Here is a 25,106-nt window from a genome sequence, read left to right on the forward strand (position 1 = left end):
GCTTTGGCTATATTGTTGTTTTGCGTTGATGCCAATAAAGCTAGATTGAATTGAAATAAAAGTCCTGAAGTCTTGTGTTTTGGTCCCGTGCAGTTATTCCTGACATATGTTTGTGCGGCGTGTCCTCTCTCCAGGTCTTTGTGATGAAGAGGAGGACGTGTGGATCAGATCCGACTTAGTGGGCCTCACCTGAAGCTGCTCACCTGTCCTCTAACTTATCTTTTAGAAGCTCTTCTGTGCACACGACTGTGTGAAGGATCTCTGCTGAGCTTTCTTTCATTTGTTTCTTGTTCAAAGGGTTCTTCATCATCCGAGTCGCGGCTCTGAGTCTGCTGTGAAGATTGTAAAGCCCCTTGAGGAAAATTGTGATTTATGATATTTAGCTGTATAAATCAGAACTGGCTTGACTTGTAGGACTAATCGTGGCCATGGCTGTGCTGTGATTGTTGTATTATACATAACAGGGAGCCACAGCAGCACTGGCTGCAGGCTCAGCAGCAGGTCATGTGGGAGACCTGGTTGTCCTGGAGGAAACTCTCTGAGGGAAACTGAACACGCTGACTGAAGAGCAGCTGCGGGAGGTAAGACCAGACGCCCGGTGCAGTCTGAAGAAGAAGAAGACGATGGCGGAGCGTCCAGCGGCAGCAGGAGGCGACATCAGCCTGCAGGACGTCCTGAGAGGACGGACAGATGGAGCTGAGAGGACCAGCTCCTGCATGATCCGAGTGTTCGTCAGCTCCACGTTCACAGGTCAGAGCAGTTTAAACTCCCTGATTATGGTCTCAGGATCCAGGAGTGCTTCTTCTGTCTGCAGTGGGGCTGCAAATAATAATAATGTCGATTATGTTCTGGAATAATCAATTAGTTGTTGGGTCCGGAAAATTGTGAAAAATGTCGTTCAGTGTTTGAAATAAAAACCCCAGAGGTGACGTCCTCAAACGTCTTGGTTTGTCCACAACCCAAACTATATTCAGTTTACTGAGGAAAGAAACCAGAAAATACTCACAGTCAGAGAATTTGGAGGTTTTTTCTTTATAAAAGGGCTCAAAGCGAATAATCGATTATCAGAATAGTTGGTGATTAATTTAATAGTTGCCATGTGCCCGTGTGTGTGTTGCACTTAGCAGGAACATCAATTAAAGGGCAATAAGATTGGAACATGTGAAAAAACAGGGGTTGATGTGGTTGTAGAAAATCACGTTCTGTAAACCTGTGAGAAATTTCTAAATCTGTAGAGAAGATGAGACATAATGTTTGTTTTTACACTTCAAAGCAGGGCTGAAATTTGCACTTGTTTCTTAAACATGTAAGTTTTAGGATTTTATTCTGCAACCACATATTTTCTACATGTTTGTAACCCCTCTGGAGATCATTTACCAAACTCAATACTCTTATCGATCCTTATCATAGCCCGTAAACCTTGACTAAAATGTGAAGCGTACTTTATTTTCAGTGTGATGAATGATACACGTTTCAGGAGTCTTAGATTAGAAACCAGTGGCTGCCTGGAATTATAGGAAGAAAACGTCAGAACGTTTAAACACTAACGTGGTTTGAAAAATGGTTCCAGCATTTGTGACAGTAAGTCACTATTGAAATTACAATGTCAAAAGTACATATTTCAGGCATTGGGATTTTTTAAGGGCCTTTTTCAGAAACTTACAGGTGTGAAAGTTGTGGGAGGATGTGCAGCACAGATGAGAGGTGATTTGGTGCCAATATATTCACAAATGAGCAAGCTATTGAAATTATTCATTTGTAATATGCATATTTAAGAATTTAATCAATTAATTAATTAATTTTCATGTTTACAAACTTACAGGTGTGAAATGTTTGAGGGTGGTCACTAGTTATATTAGCAGTGGTTTGAGATTTTTATGTTGAAAAACAAAAAAGTTATTGAAGATTGAAATGGATGTGTTGCAATTTGCAGACGGTCCCTAACTCCCCCTGCAGCCACAGGTGCATTTGACAGACATTCAGTGCATTGCGCTCTCAACTGCATCCTTATCTTCAGTGATTTTGAGGTGATCACAGCTGTGAAACTTCTGCCTGAATTAGCTCTCCAATATATCCCCAAACTGGAAGAAATGGAGATTTTGACACGGAGCTATTGAAGGTAACAGGCGCGAAAAACCGACGAATGTCGAATATTAAACTAACTTCACCCAGGTGCGGCAGTTAAGTAGTAAATGAGCTCAAACATTCAAAAACACTGGACGGGAATTTAAATTTCACCATTGTCTTAAATAAACGTTAAAATAATTAGTCTGCATCTTGACAGGTTTGGATTTTTCCTCAATTATGGATCATTTTTAAGTTTTCTGTATACAGCTTTGTTGTCAGATAAACTGTACGTCAGGCAGCAGACAGGATGTTTTGAAAACAATTTCGACAAGGCTTAATTTAGTAAGATAAACGTTATTGCTAGGCAGAAATATAGCGACAGTATCTCACAACAGTGAGTAAACCCTCACATTTTTGTAAATATTTGATTGAACACTGAAGAAATGACTGTGCTACAGTGTAAAGTAGTGAGCGGACAGCTTGTCTAACAGTGGAAAGTAGTGAAACAGTGGAAAGTAGTGAGCGTGCAGCTTGTCTAACAGTGGAAAGTAGTGAGCGTGCAGCTTGTATAACAGCGTAAAGTAGTGAGCGTACAGCTTGTCTAACAGTGTAAAGTAGTGAGCGGACAGCTTGTCTAACAGTGGAAAGTAGTGAAACAGTGGAAAGTAGTGAGCGTGCAGCTTGTCTAACAGTGGAAAGTAGTGAGCGTGCAGCTTGTCTAACAGTGGAAAGTAGTGAAACAGTGTAAAGTGAGCAGACAGCTTGTCTAACAGTGGAAAGTAGTGAGCGTGCAGCTTGTATAACAGCGTAAAGTAGTGAGCGTGCAGCTTGTCTAACAGTGTAAAGTAGTGAGCGGACAGCTTGTCTAACAGTGTAAAGTAGTGAGCGGACAGCTTGTCTAACAGTGTAAAGTAGTGAAACAGTGGAAAGTAGTGAGCGGACAGCTTGTCTAACAGTGGAAAGTAGTGAAACAGTGGAAAGTAGTGAGCGTGCAGCTTGTCTAACAGTGGAAAGTAGTGAGCGTGCAGCTTGTCTAACAGTGGAAAGTAGTGAAACAGTGTAAAGTGAGCAGACAGCTTGTCTAACAGTGGAAAGTAGTGAGCGTGCAGCTTGTCTAACAGTGGAAAGCAGTGAAACAGTGGAAAGTAGTGAGCGTGCAGCTTGTCTAACAGTGGAAAGTAGTGAGCGTGCAGCTTGTCTAACAGTGGAAAGCAGTGAAACAGTGGAAAGTAGTGAGCGTGCAGCTTATCTAACAGTGGAAAGTAGTGAGCGTGCAGCTTGTCTAACAGTGGAAAGTAGTGAGCGTGCAGCTTGTCTAACAGTGGAAAGCAGTGAAACAGTGGAAAGTAGTGAGCGTGCAGCTTATCTAACAGTGGAAAGTAGTGAGCGTGCAGCTTATCTAACAGTGGAAAGTAGTGAGCGTGCAGCTTGTCTAACAGTGGAAAGTAGTGAGCGTACAGCTTGTCTAACAGTGGAAAGTAGTGAGCGTGCAGCTTATCTAACAGTGGAAAGTAGTGAGCGTGCAGCTTGTCTAACAGTGGAAAGTAGTGAGCGTGCAGCTTGTCTAACAGTGGAAAGCAGTGAAACAGTGGAAAGTAGTGAGCGTGCAGCTTGTCTAACAGTGGAAAGTAGTGAGCGTGCAGCTTGTCTAACAGTGGAAAGTAGTGAGCGTGCAGCTTGTCTAACAGTGGAAAGTAGTGAGCGTGCAGCTTGTCTAACAGTGGAAAGTAGTGAGCGTACAGCTTGTCTAACAGTGGAAAGTAGTGAGCGTGCAGCTTGTCTAACAGTGGAAAGCAGTGAAACAGTGGAAAGTAGTGAGCGTACAGCTTATCTAACAGTGGAAAGTAGTGAGCGTGCAGCTTGTCTAACAGTGGAAAGCAGTGAAACAGTGGAAAGTAGTGAGCGTGCAGCTTGTCTAACAGTGGAAAGCAGTGAAACAGTGGAAAGTAGTGAGCGTGCAGCTTATCTAACAGTGGAAAGTAGTGAGCGTGCAGCTTGTCTAACAGTGGAAAGTAGTGAGCGTACAGCTTGTCTAACAGTGGAAAGTAGTGAGCGTGCAGCTTGTCTAACAGTGGAAAGCAGTGAAACAGTGGAAAGTAGTGAGCGTACAGCTTATCTAACAGTGGAAAGTAGTGAGCGTGCAGCTTGTCTAACAGTGGAAAGCAGTGAAACAGTGGAAAGTAGTGAGCGTGCAGCTTGTCTAACAGTGGAAAGCAGTGAAACAGTGGAAAGTAGTGAGCGTGCAGCTTATCTAACAGTGGAAAGTAGTGAGCGTGCAGCTTGTCTAACAGTGGAAAGTAGTGAGCGTGCAGCTTGTCTAACAGTGGAAAGTAGTGAGCGTGCAGCTTGTCTAACAGTGGAAAGTAGTGAGCGTACAGCTTGTCTAACAGTGGAAAGTAGTGAGCGTGCAGCTTGTCTAACAGTGGAAAGCAGTGAAACAGTGGAAAGTAGTGAGCGTACAGCTTATCTAACAGTGGAAAGTAGTGAGCGTGCAGCTTGTCTAACAGTGGAAAGCAGTGAAACAGTGGAAAGTAGTGAGCGTGCAGCTTGTCTAACAGTGGAAAGCAGTGAAACAGTGGAAAGTAGTGAGCGTGCAGCTTATCTAACAGTGGAAAGTAGTGAGCGTGCAGCTTGTCTAACAGTGGAAAGTAGTGAGCGTACAGCTTGTCTAACAGTGGAAAGTAGTGAGCGTGCAGCTTATCTAACAGTGGAAAGTAGTGAGCGTGCAGCTTATCTAACAGTGGAAAGTAGTGAGCGTACAGCTTGTCTAACAGTGGAAAGTAGTGAGCGTACAGCTTGTCTAACAGTGGAAAGTAGTGAGCGTGCAGCTTGTCTAACAGTGGAAAGTAGTGAAACAGTGTAAATTTGCTGTGTAGGGCAGAAATATTTAAGCTAATCAAGTTTGAGATGGGACATCACCTCCTCCACCCAGCGCTTGTGAGATGGTGGCATAGCTTTCTTCCAGTTAAGAAGTATTAGACATCTAGCAAGTGAGGTGGAGAATGCTATAGGCTCCTGGTTAATGGTTTTTCCTGCTGGACAAACGATGCGGTCGATGGGTTAGGATTAACATATATGGACAAGTATTAAATATAGCTGCAAGCAGCAATAATTATGCAGATGCAGGCAACGTAAGAGATATAAAGTGATGAAATAATTTGGCCTCAAAGCCTTTTTTGAGATAACTGCAGAAACACAAACTTATTCTTACAGCATCACCTTGAAATGAATAAGCTGTATTCCTCACTGTTTCATGTATTCACATTTCTGTTTACGTCTGTTATATCACTGATTCTCCCGTGTCTCTGCTCAGATATGGGCAGTGAAAGGAAAGCCCTGCTTGAGAAAGCTTACCCAGAAGTCCTTGCGTTCTGTCGCAGTCTTGGGCTGGTGTTCGAGGTCAGTTTCCCACTTTGAATGTACTTTAAAAACAAAGTAATCCAGTAACACATAATACGATATAAAATGTGAATATATGTCATTGATCAGTGAGGTCACTTCCTGTTCAGGTGGTGGATCCGTGTTGGGGGATTCGAAGTGTCCCGTCAGGAGACCATGAGGCCTGCGAGATCTTCCTGCAGGAGATCAAGAACTGTAAGAGGATTTCAGCCGGACCAGCTTTCATTGTGAGTCTCTGATCTTCCTTAAATTATAATCTAGATTTAATTGTTTGTGTCACATGATTGAACTCTTTTTAAAATATACAATATCTCATAAAAGTGAGTCCACCCCCCTGACTTTGTAAATATCTGATTATATCTTTTCATGTGACAACACATATGATATAATGTAAAGTAGTGAGTGTGCTGCTTGTATAACAGTGTAAACACAGCCATGTCTAACTAAAAATAGTCATTTTTTTCCAAAACATCCTTTCCACTGCCCTGGCGTACAGTTTATCTGATAACAAAGCTGTATTTAGAAAACAAAATTATCTATTATTTAAGAAAATGGTGCGGTGAAATTTAAATTCCTGTACTTGAAAAGGACGGCTCCAGTGTTTTTGAATGTTTGAGCTCATTTACTACTAAACTACAGTGACTTACTGTCACAAATGCTGGAACCATTTTTCAAACCACGTTAGTGTTTAAACGTTCTGACGTTTTCTTCCTATAATTCCAGGCAGCCACTGGTTTCTAATCTAAAACTCCTGAAACGTGTATCATTCATCACACTGAAAATAAAGTACGCTTCACATTTTTCGTCAGCGTTTACGGACTATGATAAGGATCGATAAGAGAAGTTTCTCTAATCCCCTGCAAGAACCACTGCTTTAAATCAGCTTTCCAGTCCTGGAAAAGTCCTTGGAAAATAGACTAAATGTCCTGAAAACAATGAAAAATCTCTTAAATTTCCCTTATGTTAAAACCCATTTTTGCAATGTTTGTTTTAGAGCTGCAACGATTCATTGATTAGTTGTCAACTATTAAATGAATCACCAGCTATTTTAATAATGAATTCATCGCTGTGAGTCCAAATTCTCTGATTCCAGCTTCTGAAATGTGAATATTTTCTGGTTTCTGTGCTCCTCTGTGACGGTAAACTGAATATATTTTTGGCTGTGGACAAAATAAGACATTTGAGGACGTCACCTCGGGCTTTGGGAAACACTGATCAACACTTTTCACAATTTTCTGGATCTATCAACCAATGGATTTATCGAGGGGAAAAATCAACAGATTTACGGAAGGTGAAAATAACCCTTGGCTGCAGCTCCTAGTTTGTTTGTCTACTTACTTTATCTCTCTATAGAATTAAAGTAATTTCATTGTTAGATGTTAATTTGCTCGTGAACGGAGGGCTGCTAATTATTTATTTGATGTGTAGAAAATTCAAATGTCTTGTTTTTTCTGACCAACGGTACAAAAATCTGAAATATTCAGTTTACTGTGATATGAAAACAGAAAATCCTCTCAAACGAAAAGAAGGTACATTTTTTAAGTTTAGCTTGAAAAAGTATTCAAACCACAACTTGTTTTATGAAATTTTCTGTCAATCTACTGATAATTTCAGCTCTTACTTGATCAAATTCTAAAGAGGCTCTTTATATGTTGTCAAATCCCCCCAAATGTATTTTGGTTTTTGTCAGACGTCCTCGCTTCATCTGAAACTCCGGCTCTGTTGAGCGGGGAGGTGAAGATGGGATCATATGACATCGCTGAAGACTCAATCAGTGATTGGCTGAACTGAAATAAGATGTTCTCAGACGTCCTCGTCCTGTTTACAGGTTTCCTCCTCTGGGAAACCTGTAAACAAACCACATTACACATTTCTGTTGGAGGACATGTTGAAGCATGTGGTAATATCATCTTTCAGCTCCTCTTCTTCTATTTGTTTTCCTACGTCTGGGCTCCAAAGGCGCTGCTGGGGAACCGGTACGGCGTCCGAGCTCTTCCTCGCCTCATCCCGGAGAAGCAGTTTGAAGTTCTTTTGTCTAAACTCTCCAAAAACCGTGAAGGCGTCAAGAAGCTGAATCAGTGGTTCTTGAAAGACGACAATGCGGTCCCACCCACCTACGTCCTTCAGCCAATCACGGCTCACTTCCCCCACTACAGCGACCTCCGACCTGAGAGTGGGCCTCAGCGGGACAAAAACGTCCTTTCCTGGCGTTGCACAGAGACTCAACTGTTGCAGCTCCTACGCTCCGCCGCCACGGACGCCGAGGCGGCTGGTGACATCACAGCCGAGCAGAAACAACACTTCTTCACATCAGGTCAGAGACGCCTCGCACAGCCTGTCCTTTGTTGTCTCAGAATTATAAGTGTTTTCCTCTTCTCGTCCAGTCACAGAGCGAGAGTTCGAGGAGGGCTTGTGGATGGACGATGGCGAACCGTCGGCTCTGATATTCGTCCGAGAGATTCCACGCCAAAGGGCAAGGGATGGTCCCAAACGCTTTGCCAAGTTCATGGACCTGACCGCCGGCGGTCTGCTGGACGCGGAAGCCCAGGGACTCCTCACCGGCCTCAAGTCCCGCCTCTACGCCACGTTCCAGAAGATCCTCAACCTGCACTGCGTGGAGCTCTGCAAAGGAAGCATCGACCCAAAACGCAAAGAGCACGCTCAGTACCTGGACAGCGTCTGTGAGCAGTTTGTCTCACAGATGACGGCCAGGATCGCAGCGGCGGTCGGTCCGTCGGTGGAGCGGCGCCGGCGGCGGGGGAAGGTTTGGGGAAGTATTGAGGAAGAAAAAGGGGAAATCTCAGAGCAGGTGGTTGAAGAGGTTGAACGGCATGCCGCCATGAGCTCCGAGCTGTGCAGAGGTTTCTACGGCAGGGAGGGTCTTCTGGGTAAGCTCTGCTTAGCCATGTGGGAGTCCACCAACGTCCATCACGGCCCGCTGGTGGTGCACGGCGCCACTGGGATGGGTAAGACGGCTCTTCTGTGCAAGCTGGCGCAGGAGATGCGTAGAGTCCTGGAGGCCGGGGTGGTGGTGGTCCGGCTGCTGTCAGTTCGTCATCCTCAGAGACCCGACATCGACCACGTCCTCTGCAGCGTCTGCCTCCAGATCTGTTTGGCATGTGGTCTGGCTCCGCCCACGCCACCGATGACCAGCACTCACCTGGAGCTGCTCCGGCTCTTCAGGAACGTCCTCGCCGAGGTTTCCCAGCAGGGGAACACTCTGCTCGTCATCCTGGACGCTCTGGATCAGCTCTCAGACCAGCATCACGCTCACAAACTCCGCTGGCTGCCCGCCGACCTCCCGCCCAACGTCCACCTGGTGGTTTTCAATGGACACCAACAGCGAGGCGTTCGCTAACATGCGGCTGAAGTCGGAGACTTTGGAGAGTTTCTTTGAAGTGGAGCGTTTGTCTCGTGATGAAGGGAAACAGATCATGGAGTCGTACCTGCGAGCGTCTCAGCGAACGTTGACCCCCGAGCAGAGCGACGCCGTGCTGCAGAGCTTCGCGCCCGCAGGGTGTCCTCTGCACCTCAAACTGATCCTGTCTGCCGCCAAACGCTGGACGTCCTTCACCCCGCTCACAGAGATACACCTGGGCGCCAACACACAGGAAATGATGTCACAGATCTTCCTGATGCTGGAGGAGAAACATGGGAAGGAGCTGGTGGGCGCGGCCTTGGGATACATCACTCTGGCAAGGTGAGGGGTCCCGTGTACGTATTTCTGTGGACAGTTGGCGTTAATACTGTATGCTAGTGCTAATTAGCCACCTAGCCTAAAAACCTACGTTGCACTTACTTACAAATAAGGTATTTCGATTTGATTAGACGCATGGAAACAAATTCTTAATCTATAAAAGTGGAGAACCAATAGCACGCTCTGTTGTCCAAAAAGTAAATTAAAAGGCACTTAGTATTCTCAATCATCAGAATAACATACCTGTCAGAGTAGAAATGGTTTTGAACCAACATCTAACCCATAATTTATTTCAGCAGGATAAAATGTACAGAAAATATATTTGAACAAAACTTTCCTGCAGTTTTCAACCTTGCTCAGTTTACTGTAGAGATTCTTCTCTTTCTTTTGGAAAAAAAAAAATATTAGCAATAAACCAAAAACTACACTACTTCAGTAACCTGTGTTCCTACGGAAGCCCAAAGAGGCCATCCATTTTATTTTTTTATCGTGATAACGAGTTAATTTAGTTTGTTCTCTCGAGATCTGGAGTTATTTATCTCATTATCTCCAAATAACAAATGTTGTTTTTCCTGAGATTTACCAGATCATTTTCTCATGATCTCAGGAAAATTAAACTTTGTTTTCGAAAAAAAATATTGAAAAATGTAAACAGTGTGTGCGAACTATACCATGGCTTGCGGGGGAGCTCGCTGATTCTTACTGCTGTATCATTATTAGCTGCAAGCATGTAGGCCTGGGCTGACTGTGAAAGTGTCAGGCATGTTTGTCTTATTATTATTATTATTATTATTATAATAAGAAAAATATTAATATTATTATCATATGTAGCCATTTTGCTACAATTACGCTTCACACAAGAGCTGTTTGTGACCTGACCTTTCTTTTCTCCGTGAGAGGGAAGAATTTTGAAAAGTTGCTGCGGGGAGCCTCCAGCTGCAGTACTGCGTGGATCATGCGTTATATCCATCCCGACAGAACGATCACGAACTGTTTACAGCGCGTCTGTCGTACTAGCGACACAACCCGTACCGGAGAGGGAGCGGGGCGGACCGGGGCCAGGAGATGGCGGAGCGACCGGCCCGATCGAAATTATTGGCAATAAATCATGCTGTCAGTATTTTAGAGACCCCCCAAAATATCACAAATCACGTTTTTAGGGGAGCTGATGTCTTGTTAAGGGGAGCTAAACTCCCCCGTAGTTTGCGCCCTGTATTTAAATTAGCGCTGGGCAACAATTAAAAAATGTAATGGCATTGTTATGCACAAAATTGAATAATGAATTCTAGAGTCATGTATTGCCACTTTTAATTTAAATGTACTGCTATATACACAAAAGATAATAACGTGGTTTGCAAACACTTTAAACAGATAAGGAGCTTTTCACCAGCAGTGTTCTCTTCACACAGTAGCAATAAAACCCCGTAAGTCACTTTGGATAAAAGCGTCAGCTAAATGAATAAATGTAAACAGGACATCAGCAGGAGGGAATTCACACAGCAGAGCTGCAAAACTAGATGAAGGCCTGTCAGGGAAAGTTATGCAGCCTGTCATTTTAATTTAAGCTAAATAGGCTAGAGCGCCCGCCGTTTACTCGCGGAGCGTTTGTCTCCCTGTCTGATCACCTGAGGAGCGCAGAGCGACCCCGCGGGGCCGAGAGAATACGCTGTGATTTTAAGGACGTTCCTCAGACCGACATCTTCCCCAACGCTAAGCAGCAACGTCTCCGCTTGGCGTTTGATCGCTTGTCTTGCTTTTGTTTATCTGCTTCTCCCTCTCGCTGCATCCAGTCTGCCGAAGCCTCCGCTGCTTGTTCGGGTGGCTGACTTGCAGGCGGATCAACACATTTCGAGATCTTGAGAAAATTATCCCGTTATCTCGGGAAAACGGAGTAAATGAAAACGTCTTCTGACTCCTCAGGGAAGGCCTCTTGGAGGCGGAGCTGCGTGACCTGATGTCCCTGGATGATGATGTCATCAGTGAGGTGTACAGGTACTCCATCCCTCCGACGCCCTCGTTGATCCGGCTGCCCTCCCTCCTCTGGGCTCGGCTCAGACGGGACCTCGAGGATCAGCTGGAGGAGCGCTGGACTGGCGGGGTCGCGGCCATCGCCTTCAACAACCGGTAAAGAGAAAAATCCGTAGATGAATGATCACTGAGGTCAAAGGTTGAATGTTTGAGTACTGTGTGTGTGTGTGTGTGTGTGTGCAGGCGTCTGTGCGAGGCGGTTTCAGCTCGGTATCTGACATCAGAGCGGCGGGGGCGGAGCCTCAGGATCCTGGCAGAGTACTTCCTGGGTCGCTGGTCGGGGAAACTGAAGCCGGTGACTCTGCCGGGCCTGTCGCTGCTCCTGTCTGACAGAAAGGTACCTACGATCAGGGGAGGGACGGAAGATAAAAGAAATCCACCGGCCAAAACAATAAACTGTGTGACATATAAATTAAATATATATTAAATATGAAGCAAAATTAGTTTTAGTGTAAATTGCTTATAAACTTACAAGATGCTTATTGATCATTCACTCCCAATCATCCTTTATCATTCAACCTCCTGATCAGACTGCTCACTCTCCACGTCGTAGCTCCTAACACGCTGTCATGTCAGGGCTTCTCCAAAACTAGACCCTCCCCACTTCCGCTCTGTCACGGAGTGAACTCTGGTCGCCAAATCGAGTTCCCGTAATGCGAAGGGTTTAAATACAGCAGCCGACTTTTGGGTGAACTTTCGTCTCGCTAGGGTAAACAGGATGTGACGTCACTGCTGGACCATCACTCCCCGCTATCACACGTCAAACAAACAGCAGCTGTATTTAAGATTCACGACGTTGAGGAAAAGTGTTTTGTAATAACGAAACTGAAGCCATTTGTTTATTATTTTATGATCTGTACCAAATTATTTTGGTTTGATTTATAATATTTCTTTAAGACGTTGACTGGTTCAGCTATTAATTTATGAAAAAGAAACATCCTGTTCTTTTCTGATAAGATTGTTATTGATTGTAAAAGACTAGGCTAGATACACTCACCTAAAGGATTATTAGGAACACCTGTTCAGTTTCTCATTAATGCAATTATCTAATCAACCAATCACATGGCAGTTGCTTCAATGCATTTAGGGGTGTGGTCCTGGTCAAGACAATCTCCTGAACTCCAAACTGAATGTCAGAACGGGAAAGAAAGGTTGTTGGTGCCAGACGGGCCGGTCTGAGTATTTCACAATCTGCTCAGTTACTGGGATTTTCACACACAACCATTTCTAGGGTTTACAAAGAACGGTGTGAAAAGGGAAAAACATCCAGTATGCGGCAGTCCTGTGGGTGAAAATGCCTCGTTGATGCTAGAGGTCAGAGGAGAATGGGCCGACTGATTCAAGCTGATAGAAGAGCAACTTTGACTGAAATAACCACTCGTTACAACCGAGGTATGCAGCAAAGCATTTGTGAAGCCACAACACGCAGAACCTTGAGGCGGATGGGCTACAACAGCAGAAGACCCCACCGGGTGCCACTCATCTCCACTACAAATAGGAAAAAGAGGCTACAGTTTGCAAGAGCTCACCAAAATTGGACAGTTGAAGACTGGAAAAATGTCTGCCTGGTCTGATGAGTCTTGATTTCTGTTGAGACATTCAGATGGTAGAGTCAGAATTTGGCGTAAACAGAATGAGAACATGGATCCATCATGCCTTGTTAGCACTGTGCAGGCTGCTGGTGGTGGTGTAATGGTGTGGGGATGTTTTCTTGGCACACTTTAGGCCCCCTTAGTGCCAACTGGGCATGGTTTAAATGCCACGGCCTACCTGAGCATTGTTTCTGACCATGTCCATCCCTTTATGGCCACCATGTACCCATCCTCTGATGGCTACTTCCAGCAGGATAATGCACCATGTCACAAAGCTCCAATCATTTCAAACTGGTTTCTTGAACATGACAATGAGTTCACTGTACTAAAATGGCCCCCACAGTCACCAGATCTCAACCCAATAGAGCATCTTTGGGATGCGGTGGAACGGGAGCTTCGTGCCCTGGATGTGCATCCCACAAATCTCCATCAACTGCAAGATGCTATCCATCAATATGGGCCAACATTTCTAAAGAATGCTTTCAGCACCTTGTTGAATCAATGCCACGTAGAATTAAGGCAGTTCTGAAGGCGAAAGGGGGTCAAACACAGTATTAGTATGGTGTTCCTAATAATCCTTTAGGTGAGTGTATGTTGAACATTTTTATCATACATGGAAAACAGGTCTAAAAATAAACCTTGCAAACTAGAAATCAAACATTATATTAAATCATTGTGGTGTAAAGAATAGTAAAGCAATTAAACAGATTAATGTTTATGTTGCTTGTTACTGATACCCCCCCGTGTATTTGGTTGTGTCATCTTCTATTATTCGTTTTACAGACTTTTCTTATGAGATTCAATAAAAAAACAGTTGTGTTGTCAGACAAGAGCTTTTTATTTTATTAAACACAATCTAACCTTTAGGCCGCCGTTGTTAACATGTGTATGGCGATATGAAATGTTAGTGTAGTTTCTGAATGTAAAAATCCTCCACGGAGTCACACGGAGCAGCAGAGGCTGTTACACGCCTTCAACAAGCACTTGTCGTGAACCGACCAATCGCAGCCCGGATGGGGCGGGACATTTAAAGATATTGACAGACAGGTGTCATTTACACTGGGGACGCTGGGGACAGGTTCAGGATCAGACTGTCTCCAACACTTTTTGAAAGCTTTTGTTAAAAAATGTTCTGAAAAACAGCAACAAGAAATGTTGAACAACAAATAAAACAATGCACGATAAGAAACTAATGTGCATCGTCCAACAGCTGGTTACTGAATTAGATTCCATTATGTTTGATGAACCGCTCTAGTTTGTGTGTTACGTGATTTTAGATCAGCTGTTAGAGCGGGGAGCAATTTCATTTTGACTCACAACAAACAAGAACGCTGGTCTGTTGCTAAATAGCTATTATATCAGCGATCAAACCAAATGTATTTGCTGCCGGTGTGGCAGATACCTTCCTCTGCGATGTTCATTTCCAGCCCTGCCGACCGCGACTGTAACAACGACAGGACTATTTTATTTACATTTTAACATGATATAAAGATGACGACATGTCAGGTTGTCCCAACACTTCCTCGAACAAGAGAACTACCAGCTACTGTTCAGACATTCCTGCTCTCCAGAGGATGAACCTTGTAGATTTACTGCCTGTACTTGAAGTATACTGAGGCCTTCAGGCCCTCAGGGAAGATAAATCATCCACGTGGTGCTGTTCTTTCCAACACGTTCACATGATGGCTGGAGTTACCTGATACTATACGCAGGAACTACTGTAAATAAATGTTCAATTTTGAGGTACAAGTACTTTTATGCTACTTTATGCTTTTACCGCACTGCGTCGCTGCCACCTACTACAGGAAAAACGCCTGGTCTCCTTTGAAAGGTCAGAAGCTGAGGAATATAAATCCATTGGACATTAACATATTATTTTACCATTACAGACTACATGGAGATGCAATACAGAAGAAAATCTGATGTTTTCATCCTCGTCTGGTGAAAAAAGCTCTATTTTAATGCAATAAACCATCAAAACATCCTAAGGTAGATTATAATGCACCTGAATATCTTCTAATCCACCTGGAATAAAACTGTAACTGTAAATCTGATGAAAAGAAACTGATATACGACAGTTATTACACAATCTTTCAAAAATACACCAGGCGAATGTCCATGTTTTGGCCATATTTACTGTTTCTATGTTCACTTTTATTGGGAGTTATCTTCAAAACATTATTTCTCTCCACACAACCACGTTCCAAATAACATAAAGCTTCCAAAACATTGAAATATTGATAAAAACAGGCAATATTCCTGTGACCAAAAGCACTCCCACGCTTTACAGGCCACAGCTTGAGAACAGAACATCCTGCATCGACAAATCGATTGATATCCTGCAGGTCTGTGTAGCTCCTGCGGGTCGCCAGCAGAGGCCGATAAAGACGGCCTCCGCCAAAGCAAACTCTTCTTCTCTACTTCAATCTGACGACAGAAAGGAAACTTATCGGCTCAGCCGACCTCAGCAAGATGGCGGCCCGCCAGGCGGTCTCTGTTGACACAAAGGGCCGCTGGTTTGGGAGGGTTTCGGGGGTCCGGTACCACGAGGTTAATAGTAAAAACAATCTTAATTTATAGATAACTTTTCAAAACTGTGTTACAAAGTGTTTTCACAAGAGCAAAGACGATATCACACACATATAAACAGACAACAAGATGCCCAGTAAAAGCGAGATGTATCAGGTCCACCAGGTGATGATGCATCAATAATAATAATCCAATAACATGGTGATGCAAATACTCTGGACTTTTAAAGTAACAAGTATTTTACTCGTAAAAGACTCAAAGATCTGAGTATTTCTTCCAGCACAGACAGAAACTGACAACCTGACCGTGGGAGGGATGTTCATGGTCTGTTTTGATTGGTTCTACGGTACCGCAGGTCCCGCCCCAGCCGCTGTGGTTTGCTCCGGGATTGGCTAACGTCAGGAAGCTCCAGGAGCTGCCCTATCAGCTGCTGCATGCAGGTCTGTGGGAGGAGCTACAGCAGGAGGTCATCGGTGAGATGTGGAAATATAATATAAATAACTAATGCTTTTATTACAAACATTAAATAATAAATGGATTATAATCCAGTCTTTCTGATGAAGTACATTGGATAGATTTATATTTATACGTGCATTAGAGGAGTATGTGAGCAACTTTAATCTCATTTGTGAGTCATCAGTCATGTAGATATGAAAATACCAGCATGCAGATAAAAACCGTCAGGACGAATAATTAATAAAATCTGGATATTATTGGTCACTTAATGTGTAATGTTCATATTTAAAGTAGATTATCGTGTTTCAAAGTGTTGTGTTTTTCAGGCAGTGCCGAGTGGCTGTACTGTAAGAGCAGGGTCTGCGGGGTGTCCAGTGTGATCCAGGACCTGGACCAGTGCTGCCAGTACATGGACTGCACTGAGACCAGGCTGGTCCGAGACACTCTGGTCCTGATCAAACCAAGTCTGGACTTCCTGGACGGTCACATGGGTCAGTTATTCTGCGTGGAAATGACATACAAACGCACAAACTGTCTGTCAGCATTTTACTTTTCTGAGGTTGAAAGAACCTGAAACAACATTTAGAACAAAAAACGTTCCTAAATAAATAAATGAGTTAATGAAAAAACGTGTTTAAGATGGAAACAAGTGCAGTAATATGTTTTCTTCTGGTTCCAGATATGTCTCTGTTTTACACTGAGCTGTTAGCCAGACTCTGCGCCTTGGCCACGCCTTTCCCCTCTGTGATTGGCCGGCTGTGTAGCCAGTGCGAGGAGTGGTTACTGACGTGTCCCGAGCCGATCCTCATTCCCAAGTGCAGTTTCCTGCAGCAGCCAGGGGGGGCGCTACAACACACACTGACCGGGCTGCAGGGAGGTCAGAAGTCTGAAATGTTACAGTGATTCCTGTGAGTGTTGATGTCGACCCGTTCTCATCTCAGGGCGTCACGTGGACGCTTGAAGGAAAACAAAGACCCCTTGGCGTCGCTTTTTAACGCCCTGGGCTCCCTTTAGCGTTGTTTTTGTATGTGTCGGGCTCTGCGGTCAAGTTAGCAACAGTAAATAGGCTTTTTACATAAAACCAGAGCTTAACATTGTGAAACATCAGTTTGGTCAGGTTTAGTACTCGTACCCGTGCGTCCCAAACACCTTCCTCAGACCTTTCTGTTAGTAGAAGTACTTTTAGCGCTGCAGGGTGTGTTGAACTATGACGTGAAACGGTGCCACGTTCCTCGTCCCCTGCAGTGCTGCTGTTCTTCATGGATCTTGTGTTTTTGTCCAGTTTGGATAATAACCAGCTTTAAGTGCCCCCTTCAGGTGTTCATCCTCCTCCTCTTGGGCTTGTTGGTATGTTGTCAGCTCGGCGGAGCAGGATTCTGGTGTCAGCTGGCTTATTGCTCCAGAGGCTGGGGAGCGTCAGGGGATCTTATTTTGACCACAAATACAGGCCGAAGATTTGTTTTCTCAGATTGTTCAGCCTTAAGAGGGAGTTTTGTGAGGTGTGAGAGGTGCAGCAGGTTTACCTGTCATCATCTCTTCAGGTGTTCTCTGTATGGACGTCGGTGTGGAGGCGGAGCTTCTGGTTGCAGGCTCAGATGATGGCGTGGTGGCGGTCTGGAGCCTCGCTGCCCAGCACCTCATACACTCACTGCTGGGACACACAGGTCGGTCTGCGTTGATGAAATATTATTATTATTATTAATACTAATAATAATAGTTTCCTGTGTAATCCGTGCTGTTTAGGTGCAGTTCTATCGGTCAAAGTGATTGACAGCTCCACTCGCTGCCTCTCATTGGCTGCTGACGGCTCCTTGAGGAGGTGGAGCCTGATGAACGGCCAACAGCTTCTCTGCATTCAGGAGGCGGTGCCTGTTGACTCCACCCCTTCCTCAGTACACCTGCACCTGTCTGAACTACTGCTCTTTGTTTACACCAGTACACAGGTACTGATATTACTAATACTACTGATATTACTAACACTACTGATATTACTAATACTACTGCTTCCACTGCTAATACTACTGATATTACTAATACTACTGATATTACTAATACTACTGCTTCCACTGCTAATACTACTGATATTACTAATACTACTGATATTACTAATACTACTGATATTACTAACACTACTGATATTACTAATACTACTGCTTCCACTGCTAATACTACTGATATTACTAATACTACTGATATTACTAATACTACTGCTTCCACTGCTAATACTACTGCTTCCACTGCTAATACTACTGCTTCCACTGCTAATACTACTGATATTACTAATACTACTGATATTACTAATACTACTGCTTCCACTGCTAATACTACTGCTTCCACTGCTAATACTACTGATATTACTAATACTACTGATATTACTAATACTACTGCTTCCACTGCTAATACTACTGATATTACTAATACTACTGCTTCCACTGCTAATACTACTGCTTCCACTGCTAATACTACTGCTTCCACTGCTAATACTACTGATATTACTAATACTACTGCTTCCACTGCTAATACTACTGATATTACTAATACTACTGCTTCCACTGCTAATACTACTGATATTACTAATACTACTGCTTCCACTGCTAATACTACTGATATTACTAATACTACTGCTTCCACTGCTAATACTACTGCTTCCACTGCTAATACTACTGATATTACTAATACTACTGCTTCCACTGCTAATACTACTGATATTACTAATACTACTGCTTCCACTGCTAATACTACTGATATTACTAATACTACTGCTTCCACTGCTAATACTACTGATATTACTAATACTACTGCTTCCACTGCTAATACTACTGCTTCCACTGCTAATACTACTGCTTCCACTGCTAATACTACTGATATTACTAATACTACTGCTTCCACTGCTAATACTACTGATATTACTAATACTACTGCTTCCACTGCTAATACTACTGATATTACTAATACTACTGCTTCCACTGCTAATACTACTGCTTCCACTGCTAATACTACTGCTTCCACTGCTAATACTACTGATATTACTAATACTACTGCTTCCACTGCTAATACTACTGATATTACTAATACTACTGCTTCCACTGCTAATACTACTGATATTACTAATACTACTGCTTCCACTGCTAATACTACTGATATTACTAATACTACTGCTTCCACTGCTAATACTACTGATATTACTAATACTACTGCTTCCACTGCTAATACTACTGATATTACTAATACTACTGATATTACTAACACTACTGATATTATTAATACTACTGATATTACTAACACTACTGATATTACTAACACTACTGATATTACTGATATTGCTAATACTACTACTATTCTTGCTGCTACTACAACTATTATTACTGCGACTGCCTGCCTGATACTTTTCTGTGCAGCAGTTACTACAATTTTCGTCGCTCACCTACATATTTTAAGCTCTGTGACCTTAAAATCCTGCAGTGGGAAGTTTTGTTTCCCTGCTAACAGAGTCAGTCTGCTGCTGCTGGTCTGTTTGGACGCTGCCAGGTGAAATCAGGCCGGGTCATATCAGCGTCGTCTCACCTGAACGTTCCTCCAGCCGTTCCTGGATGACTCTTGCTCCTACGCCGTGTCAGGTCTTAACACTCAAACCCTCCCTGTTTACAGCTTCCGTCTCTCCCCTTTGAATTTCTGTCTAATTACACCTGAAGCCCGCCTCAGATCTCGTCAGCGCTCGGTGACCTTCAGCCTCTTCCTCCTTGCTCATCTTCCCGTTCATGGCTACAGATAAAGGAGTCTCCTCCTCCAGGAATGGAAACAGAAGGACTCTTTGTTGACGTACTGCGCAACAAATGACGTGACGTTAAGTTGGCGTAGCAGGTCCCTGCAGAACCCCAGGGACAAGGGTTTCAGATTAGTCACGGTTAGAAACCTGTATGCATGGCATCCTCTTTGTCTCGTGCAGATGTGCCTGTCAAATAAGCAAGAAATGAAGAAATAAGTGACACTTTCATGGTCTGTAAAATGTCACTGCAGTTCAAAAGGGAGCTGGAATATGCAGAAAGTTAGGAAGTGATAAGCAAACGCCACGGGTCTTATCCAATCCACCGTTCTTGGAAATTTGGAACCGGTTCCCGATACCCAACCCCATCCACGCCGGCCTTCGCCACCGCGCTCCCCTGCTTCTGGACGTTGAGCCGTCCCGTCGCTCATCTCGGCCAGACTCTTCTCTGTTCTGGATCCAGTGGTGGACTGAGCTCCTCGCTGAAGTCAGGACAGCAGACATCAACCCCTCGCTAGTATTTCAGAAAAAGAACATCTTGTTCTGCAGCACTGAGCGTGCACTCCCAGTGTTTGGCTGCTATCTGGTTCTTGCTGCTACGTGCTTTGCAGTGTTGGGAGTAACGCAATTACAGGAACGTATTGCTTTTTGCAGTAACGCAGTAATATAAGGGCCGCTGTGCCGCTGTACCTCGTGCAGCTGTTAATCAGAGGGTAAATTTATGTGACCCGCCTGATCCACAGATATCACTCTGCACATCACTAGAAGCCACCTTACATCTTACTTATCAGAATAATGCACCGTTATACGGCAGTGAAAGTCTGTAAAGCATCACAATTCAGAGACAGTAAAATTGTAATGTGACTAATTACTCTCAAGTGACAGAAATAATCTTTAAGGTATTACATTTCATTTAACAATTTAAAATCCCATCATCTCCTGACCACAAGTTAATTATCTTGATACTTTGTCCTGATGAGAGAGACGTTTACTTTTGATAATGGGTCAATTATCTCAAGATATCCCGCCTACTGATGGTGGGATAGCACGTGGTTTATGGCACGTGGTTTATGGCACGTGGTTTATGGCGTGCGCCAGGCGGCTGTGTAAAAGTTGCTTCATCTTGAATCACAAAATTAGATTCCCACGACTAGTAAAACATAATTCAGCTAATCTGCACGTTCCATTTTCAAACCTGTTGTTGTCCCAGGTGAAGGTGTGGAGGCTGGACGGCGCTGAGCTCCTCAGCAGCAGTGACGAAGGCTCGGTGGTTCTGGGAGTTCTGGGAGAATCTGTAGTTTCTCTGTCTGATGCTGGCGTGGTCAGAATGTGTCATCCTGTTAACGGCACTCAAACCGTGGAGACTCAGCTGGAGTACTCGCGGAGACGACTGACTCTCGTGAACTGTGTGACTTCACCCAAACGTGGCAAAGTGTTCATGGTTTCTACAGACGGACTCCTCCGTCAGGTGCGAGTTTCATCCGTCTGTTTTTGGTTTTTAGTTATTTATTAGTTTGTTCATTCAGTCATCTTAAAACAGTAAGTGAGTGAAAAGGCTCAGGCTGTTACCAATCAAATCTACCCACCTGTAAAGGATATAAAGAAACAAAGACATTATTTATTCACCTTTACAAATAGCATTTTCCTGAACACATCTTGAAAAAGAGTTGCACATTTTATTACAACAACAGAAATACATCTTCCATTTAATCTCTTTGTTTGCTTTTTGAAAAGTAAACTTAAAAATACCTCTCAAATCATATTTACTTTCCTGTACTGAAAAAAGCTTTAGGACACAGTGTGGACGTGACTTTAAATTAGCCCTGAACATTATCTGCATTATTTTATAATAATACAAGTACTTTAATTTGATTTTGATTTGTGTGACCATAGTAACCAACTTTATTAATAATTTGTATTGCCTGTTTTTGCAGTAAGATTATTGAATTTAAAGTTCCATGCAGAAAGACATAGAAGGAAGAAAAAGTGAACAATAAATAATATGCAAAGCTTTATAATTCAATATATCTCTTGATTGTCTTTCATAGTTTTCCTTTTATATATTCAATATGCTCGTACCAATTTAGTTCATGATCGATCAATCAAAGACTCAAAGACATATTTTCAGTTTTATGTCCTTTATTACTTTCTGATTTCCCAAAAAACATAAATAAGTTTTTATATTGACAGACAATTAATTCACATCAAACCAGCTTAAAAAGAATTTCCACCTCACAGTATGTCTGTTGACCTTTAGTGCAAAAAGAAATAATAAACCTGCAGATGTTAGTTTTGTTTGGATAGTTTGGTCCATGGAAAGAAAATTTGCTTTTCTTGTGTCAGTTCCTTGAACGTCCGAAACTTTATATAATAAAAACTATAATGTTGTATGTTTGAAATAAGTAAATGAAAAAATCTGATTCAATTACTCACTTTAAAATTCAGTTTAATTAGTCCACCTGTGCAAAAGTTCCTCTGAATTAAAATGACTAAAAGTACAGATTCCATTTGCAAATATGAATAAATTTTATTTTCTATCTGTATATCTTAAGTTGAATATTTCTATATGTCTTGTGAGTTGAGTGACAGCACGGAGCTGAGGCGGCGTTCGTAGGTCACAGCTGATATGAACCAGCTGACCCAAGTACTCGTTATTAAACTTCTCTTACTGGTGATCAGAACTCATGATGAGATTTTCTTTCCTGTCTGCAGATTTCCAGGACGGGGAAACAGACAGCCGTCGAGTTTCCTCTGCTTCCTTCTTTGCTTTCAGTCACTGAAGATGAAAAAATACTGATAGCAGGTACGAACGTTTTAAATCATTTTAGTCCTCTGACCGTTGATTTCTTTCTTTTTCACACGTGTGAAAACCAAGCGCCAACTTCAAGGTCTGAAAAGTGAAGCCGGTGCTGAAACACCTTAAACCTGCGTTCTCTCTGCTGATGAGTTTCTGGTCTCAGTCGCTAGTTTCAAGTCTTCTTCAACACAGCATGATGTTCATTTAGTAAATTATGGTCCCATTGGATGATGATGGTGGTAATAATAATAATCCAAAGGCTGAAGATACTAGATACTAGTATAACTGGATAAGATGATAATAAAAATCAGATAGACAATGATCTTTATTTATAGATCACTGTTCATGTTACAAAATGCTTTCAAGTGCACAGACAATAAAACACAAAATAGTAGGTCGGTTAGTACAATTTGTTTTAAGCCTGTTTGTCGCTAGCCAAAATTAGCATCCCAGCTAATAGCACAGTCTACACAAGCAAATAACAGACCTTGTCCTGACGTGGTCACGTCCGGTTCCAAATAACCAAGATGGCGACGACCAAAACGCCAGACTCGAGGCATCAAAACGGTAGTCCACAGAACGGGTGACGTCACGGCGCCTACATTTACTTCTTTCTAAAGAATCTAAAAACAGTCTGTGGTTGAAGAGGTGGTATTCTGCTCATTTTCAGGTTCCTCATCTTATTTAGAGTTTGTACCAGAGCAGGTTTCCATGGTTATATTTCATACTGCACATTGCTGCAGCTCCTCTTCTCAGCCTGTGTTGAAGGCTTCGTTTTAGCTATGGAGTGATACATCTTGCCTCTAAATGATCTTTGTTGGGAGTTGCACATGCTCAGTTCCTAGTTAAGGACTACTAGCCAATCAGAAGCAGAGAAGGGCGGGTCAGCGAGAAGCCGGTAAACGGCTCGGGTTCAGCCGTACGTGTTGCCGACCGGCTCGGCAACACGTACTGGAGCGAGAGTTTCAGAGCGGTGAGTTATTAATCTGTATCCATAAAGTTTTAACTGAGCTCTGTCTCTACATCACAGGAACAACTTTGTCCACTGACTGCCTGGAGGGTAGCTGGTGTTTGGAAGGGAGAGGAGAGCTGTGTGCTGCAGCTCGCTGTTTCTGAGGGCGTGTCGGAGTCGCCGCTAGGCGAGCGTTAGATGAGGCGCGTTTAGCTTTCATCCCTGTGACGTCACAGGGATGAAAGGGAAGCGGCTGGACTACAAACGAGCTGTTTTCAGTTCAGAGCAGAGTTTTCTGTGGGAGATGGGAACTCACTTTGGGCTTTTTCACTTTGCAAACCTGTTACAGCACTAAAAAGATTTATAAATGAGAGGGAAAAAAGCCAAAAAGCAGAATACCACCTCTTTAAGTTAAATATCACCTGTTTTTCGACCTGACATACGTACCACTTCAAAGGTAAATAGATAAATGAAAATGAACAGCTCCCGTTGCACCGACTTTGGTTCCTACTTTTTCTCAAACAGCTGTGGCTGCAAAGAGGAAAACCACTACCCATAAACATTAAAAATCTCTGGCAAGTGCATTTAATTGGTGTTAATGAGAAATTATACAGGCAAATGACTGAATGCAGTATTAAGCTTTTATTCATGTTTTAACAGCTCAGTTTTCACCATTTAAGCGTTTTTTCAGACAAGCAGCAGCAAAAGTTTGACTCTCTCTCTCTCTGTGTTTCCGTCCTCTGCAGGCAGCGATCGGACTCTGAGCCTCTTTAACATCTCCAGAGACGAGGTGGACGGATTCCTCAACCTCCAACATGACGACAGCGTTTTGTCAGCCTGCGTCTCATCAGACCGCCGGCTGCTCGTCTCCGGAGCTGCCGACCAACTCGTACGAGTAAGAGACCAAGTTGTATTCATTTAATTCAGCGTTTCTCCTTCTGTGTGTATAAATATCTAAAAGTAAGTCAAAATGTATTTCTATCATTTTCTATCAGTGCTCGGTGGCCAAATTAACGTCTTGATATATATTTTATTACATGAAATAAATATAAAATTATATTGAGGGCCCCACGGTTCCCTCGCAGCAGTAAAGGGCCCTGCAGGAGCTTCTTTCTGGCTTCCCTTAGTCAGATTCCCTGCAGCTGAAACGCTTTTACTGAAGATTAACTCTGTTCTCATGAAAGTTTTTAATGTCATGTTTTTTTCAAAATACTGCAGAAAAGGCTTCAAACAGCTCAAGCTTCATGAATCTCAATGCAAACTAAAACATACAAAATGGCGTGAGACGAATCAGCATCTCTGACCAGAACCAGAACTCCACAGTATTTATGCGTTACGAACTTTCTTTGTCAGATCTGGTCGGTGACCACCGGTACGTTGTTGGACGCTCTGTGTGGTTCGTACGCTCCCGTCACCGCAGTCCTTCTGTACAACGGCTCTGTGGTTTCAGCCTCGTCGGCCGCCGCCGACATCCATCGGTGGAGTCTGAAATACGACACCCGCCACAAACCCACCGGCCACATCCCCGCGGGCTGCGCCCACGTCGCCATCACTACAGACGGAGATCGGGTTTTCTACGTCCGAGAGCAGAGCCAGACCGAGGTCATCAGCTGGAACAGCAACACAGGTCAGCGCAGAGAACAACCAGATCATCAGTGCTTTTTGCTCGTGGTTACGGATATTTACCTCCACAAGCTCGCCTAGTTTGGTAATCGCGTTCATCCAAGTCACAAATGGAAGCGAATGTGTGTCGTGTTTTAAACAGCACCGTCAGCAGGTGGAGATACCTGCTGGTGTGGCTCTGAAACCTCCTCCTGGATCTCCCT

The 25,106-nt window shown here is 43.4% G+C and overlaps 1 protein-coding gene across 1 annotated transcript in view; it reads left to right on the forward strand.

Annotated features, from left to right (window-relative positions):
• LOC119888722 (NACHT domain- and WD repeat-containing protein 1-like) overlaps nucleotides 1-25,106 on the forward strand; it is a 27,069-nt gene continuing 1,963 nt past the window's right edge. The window contains 17 exon segments of the mRNA XM_038699422.1: nucleotides 1-750; nucleotides 5,381-5,466; nucleotides 5,577-5,693; nucleotides 7,426-7,780; nucleotides 7,851-8,791; nucleotides 8,793-9,166; nucleotides 11,084-11,287; nucleotides 11,375-11,528; nucleotides 15,668-15,785; nucleotides 16,095-16,259; nucleotides 16,448-16,645; nucleotides 17,310-17,432; nucleotides 17,512-17,711; nucleotides 20,742-20,999; nucleotides 22,244-22,334; nucleotides 24,027-24,175; nucleotides 24,634-24,907. Coding sequence (XP_038555350.1) covers nucleotides 624-750; nucleotides 5,381-5,466; nucleotides 5,577-5,693; nucleotides 7,426-7,780; nucleotides 7,851-8,791; nucleotides 8,793-9,166; nucleotides 11,084-11,287; nucleotides 11,375-11,528; nucleotides 15,668-15,785; nucleotides 16,095-16,259; nucleotides 16,448-16,645; nucleotides 17,310-17,432; nucleotides 17,512-17,711; nucleotides 20,742-20,999; nucleotides 22,244-22,334; nucleotides 24,027-24,175; nucleotides 24,634-24,907 — 3,934 coding nt within the window. The 5' untranslated portion in view covers nucleotides 1-623.

This window comes from Micropterus salmoides, unplaced genomic scaffold, assembly GCF_014851395.1.
Source record: "Micropterus salmoides isolate LMB-PRFRI ecotype aquatic unplaced genomic scaffold, ASM1485139v1 Ms_hic_scaffold_5, whole genome shotgun sequence".
In the NCBI taxonomy this organism is placed as follows: domain Eukaryota; kingdom Metazoa; phylum Chordata; class Actinopteri; order Centrarchiformes; family Centrarchidae; genus Micropterus; species Micropterus salmoides.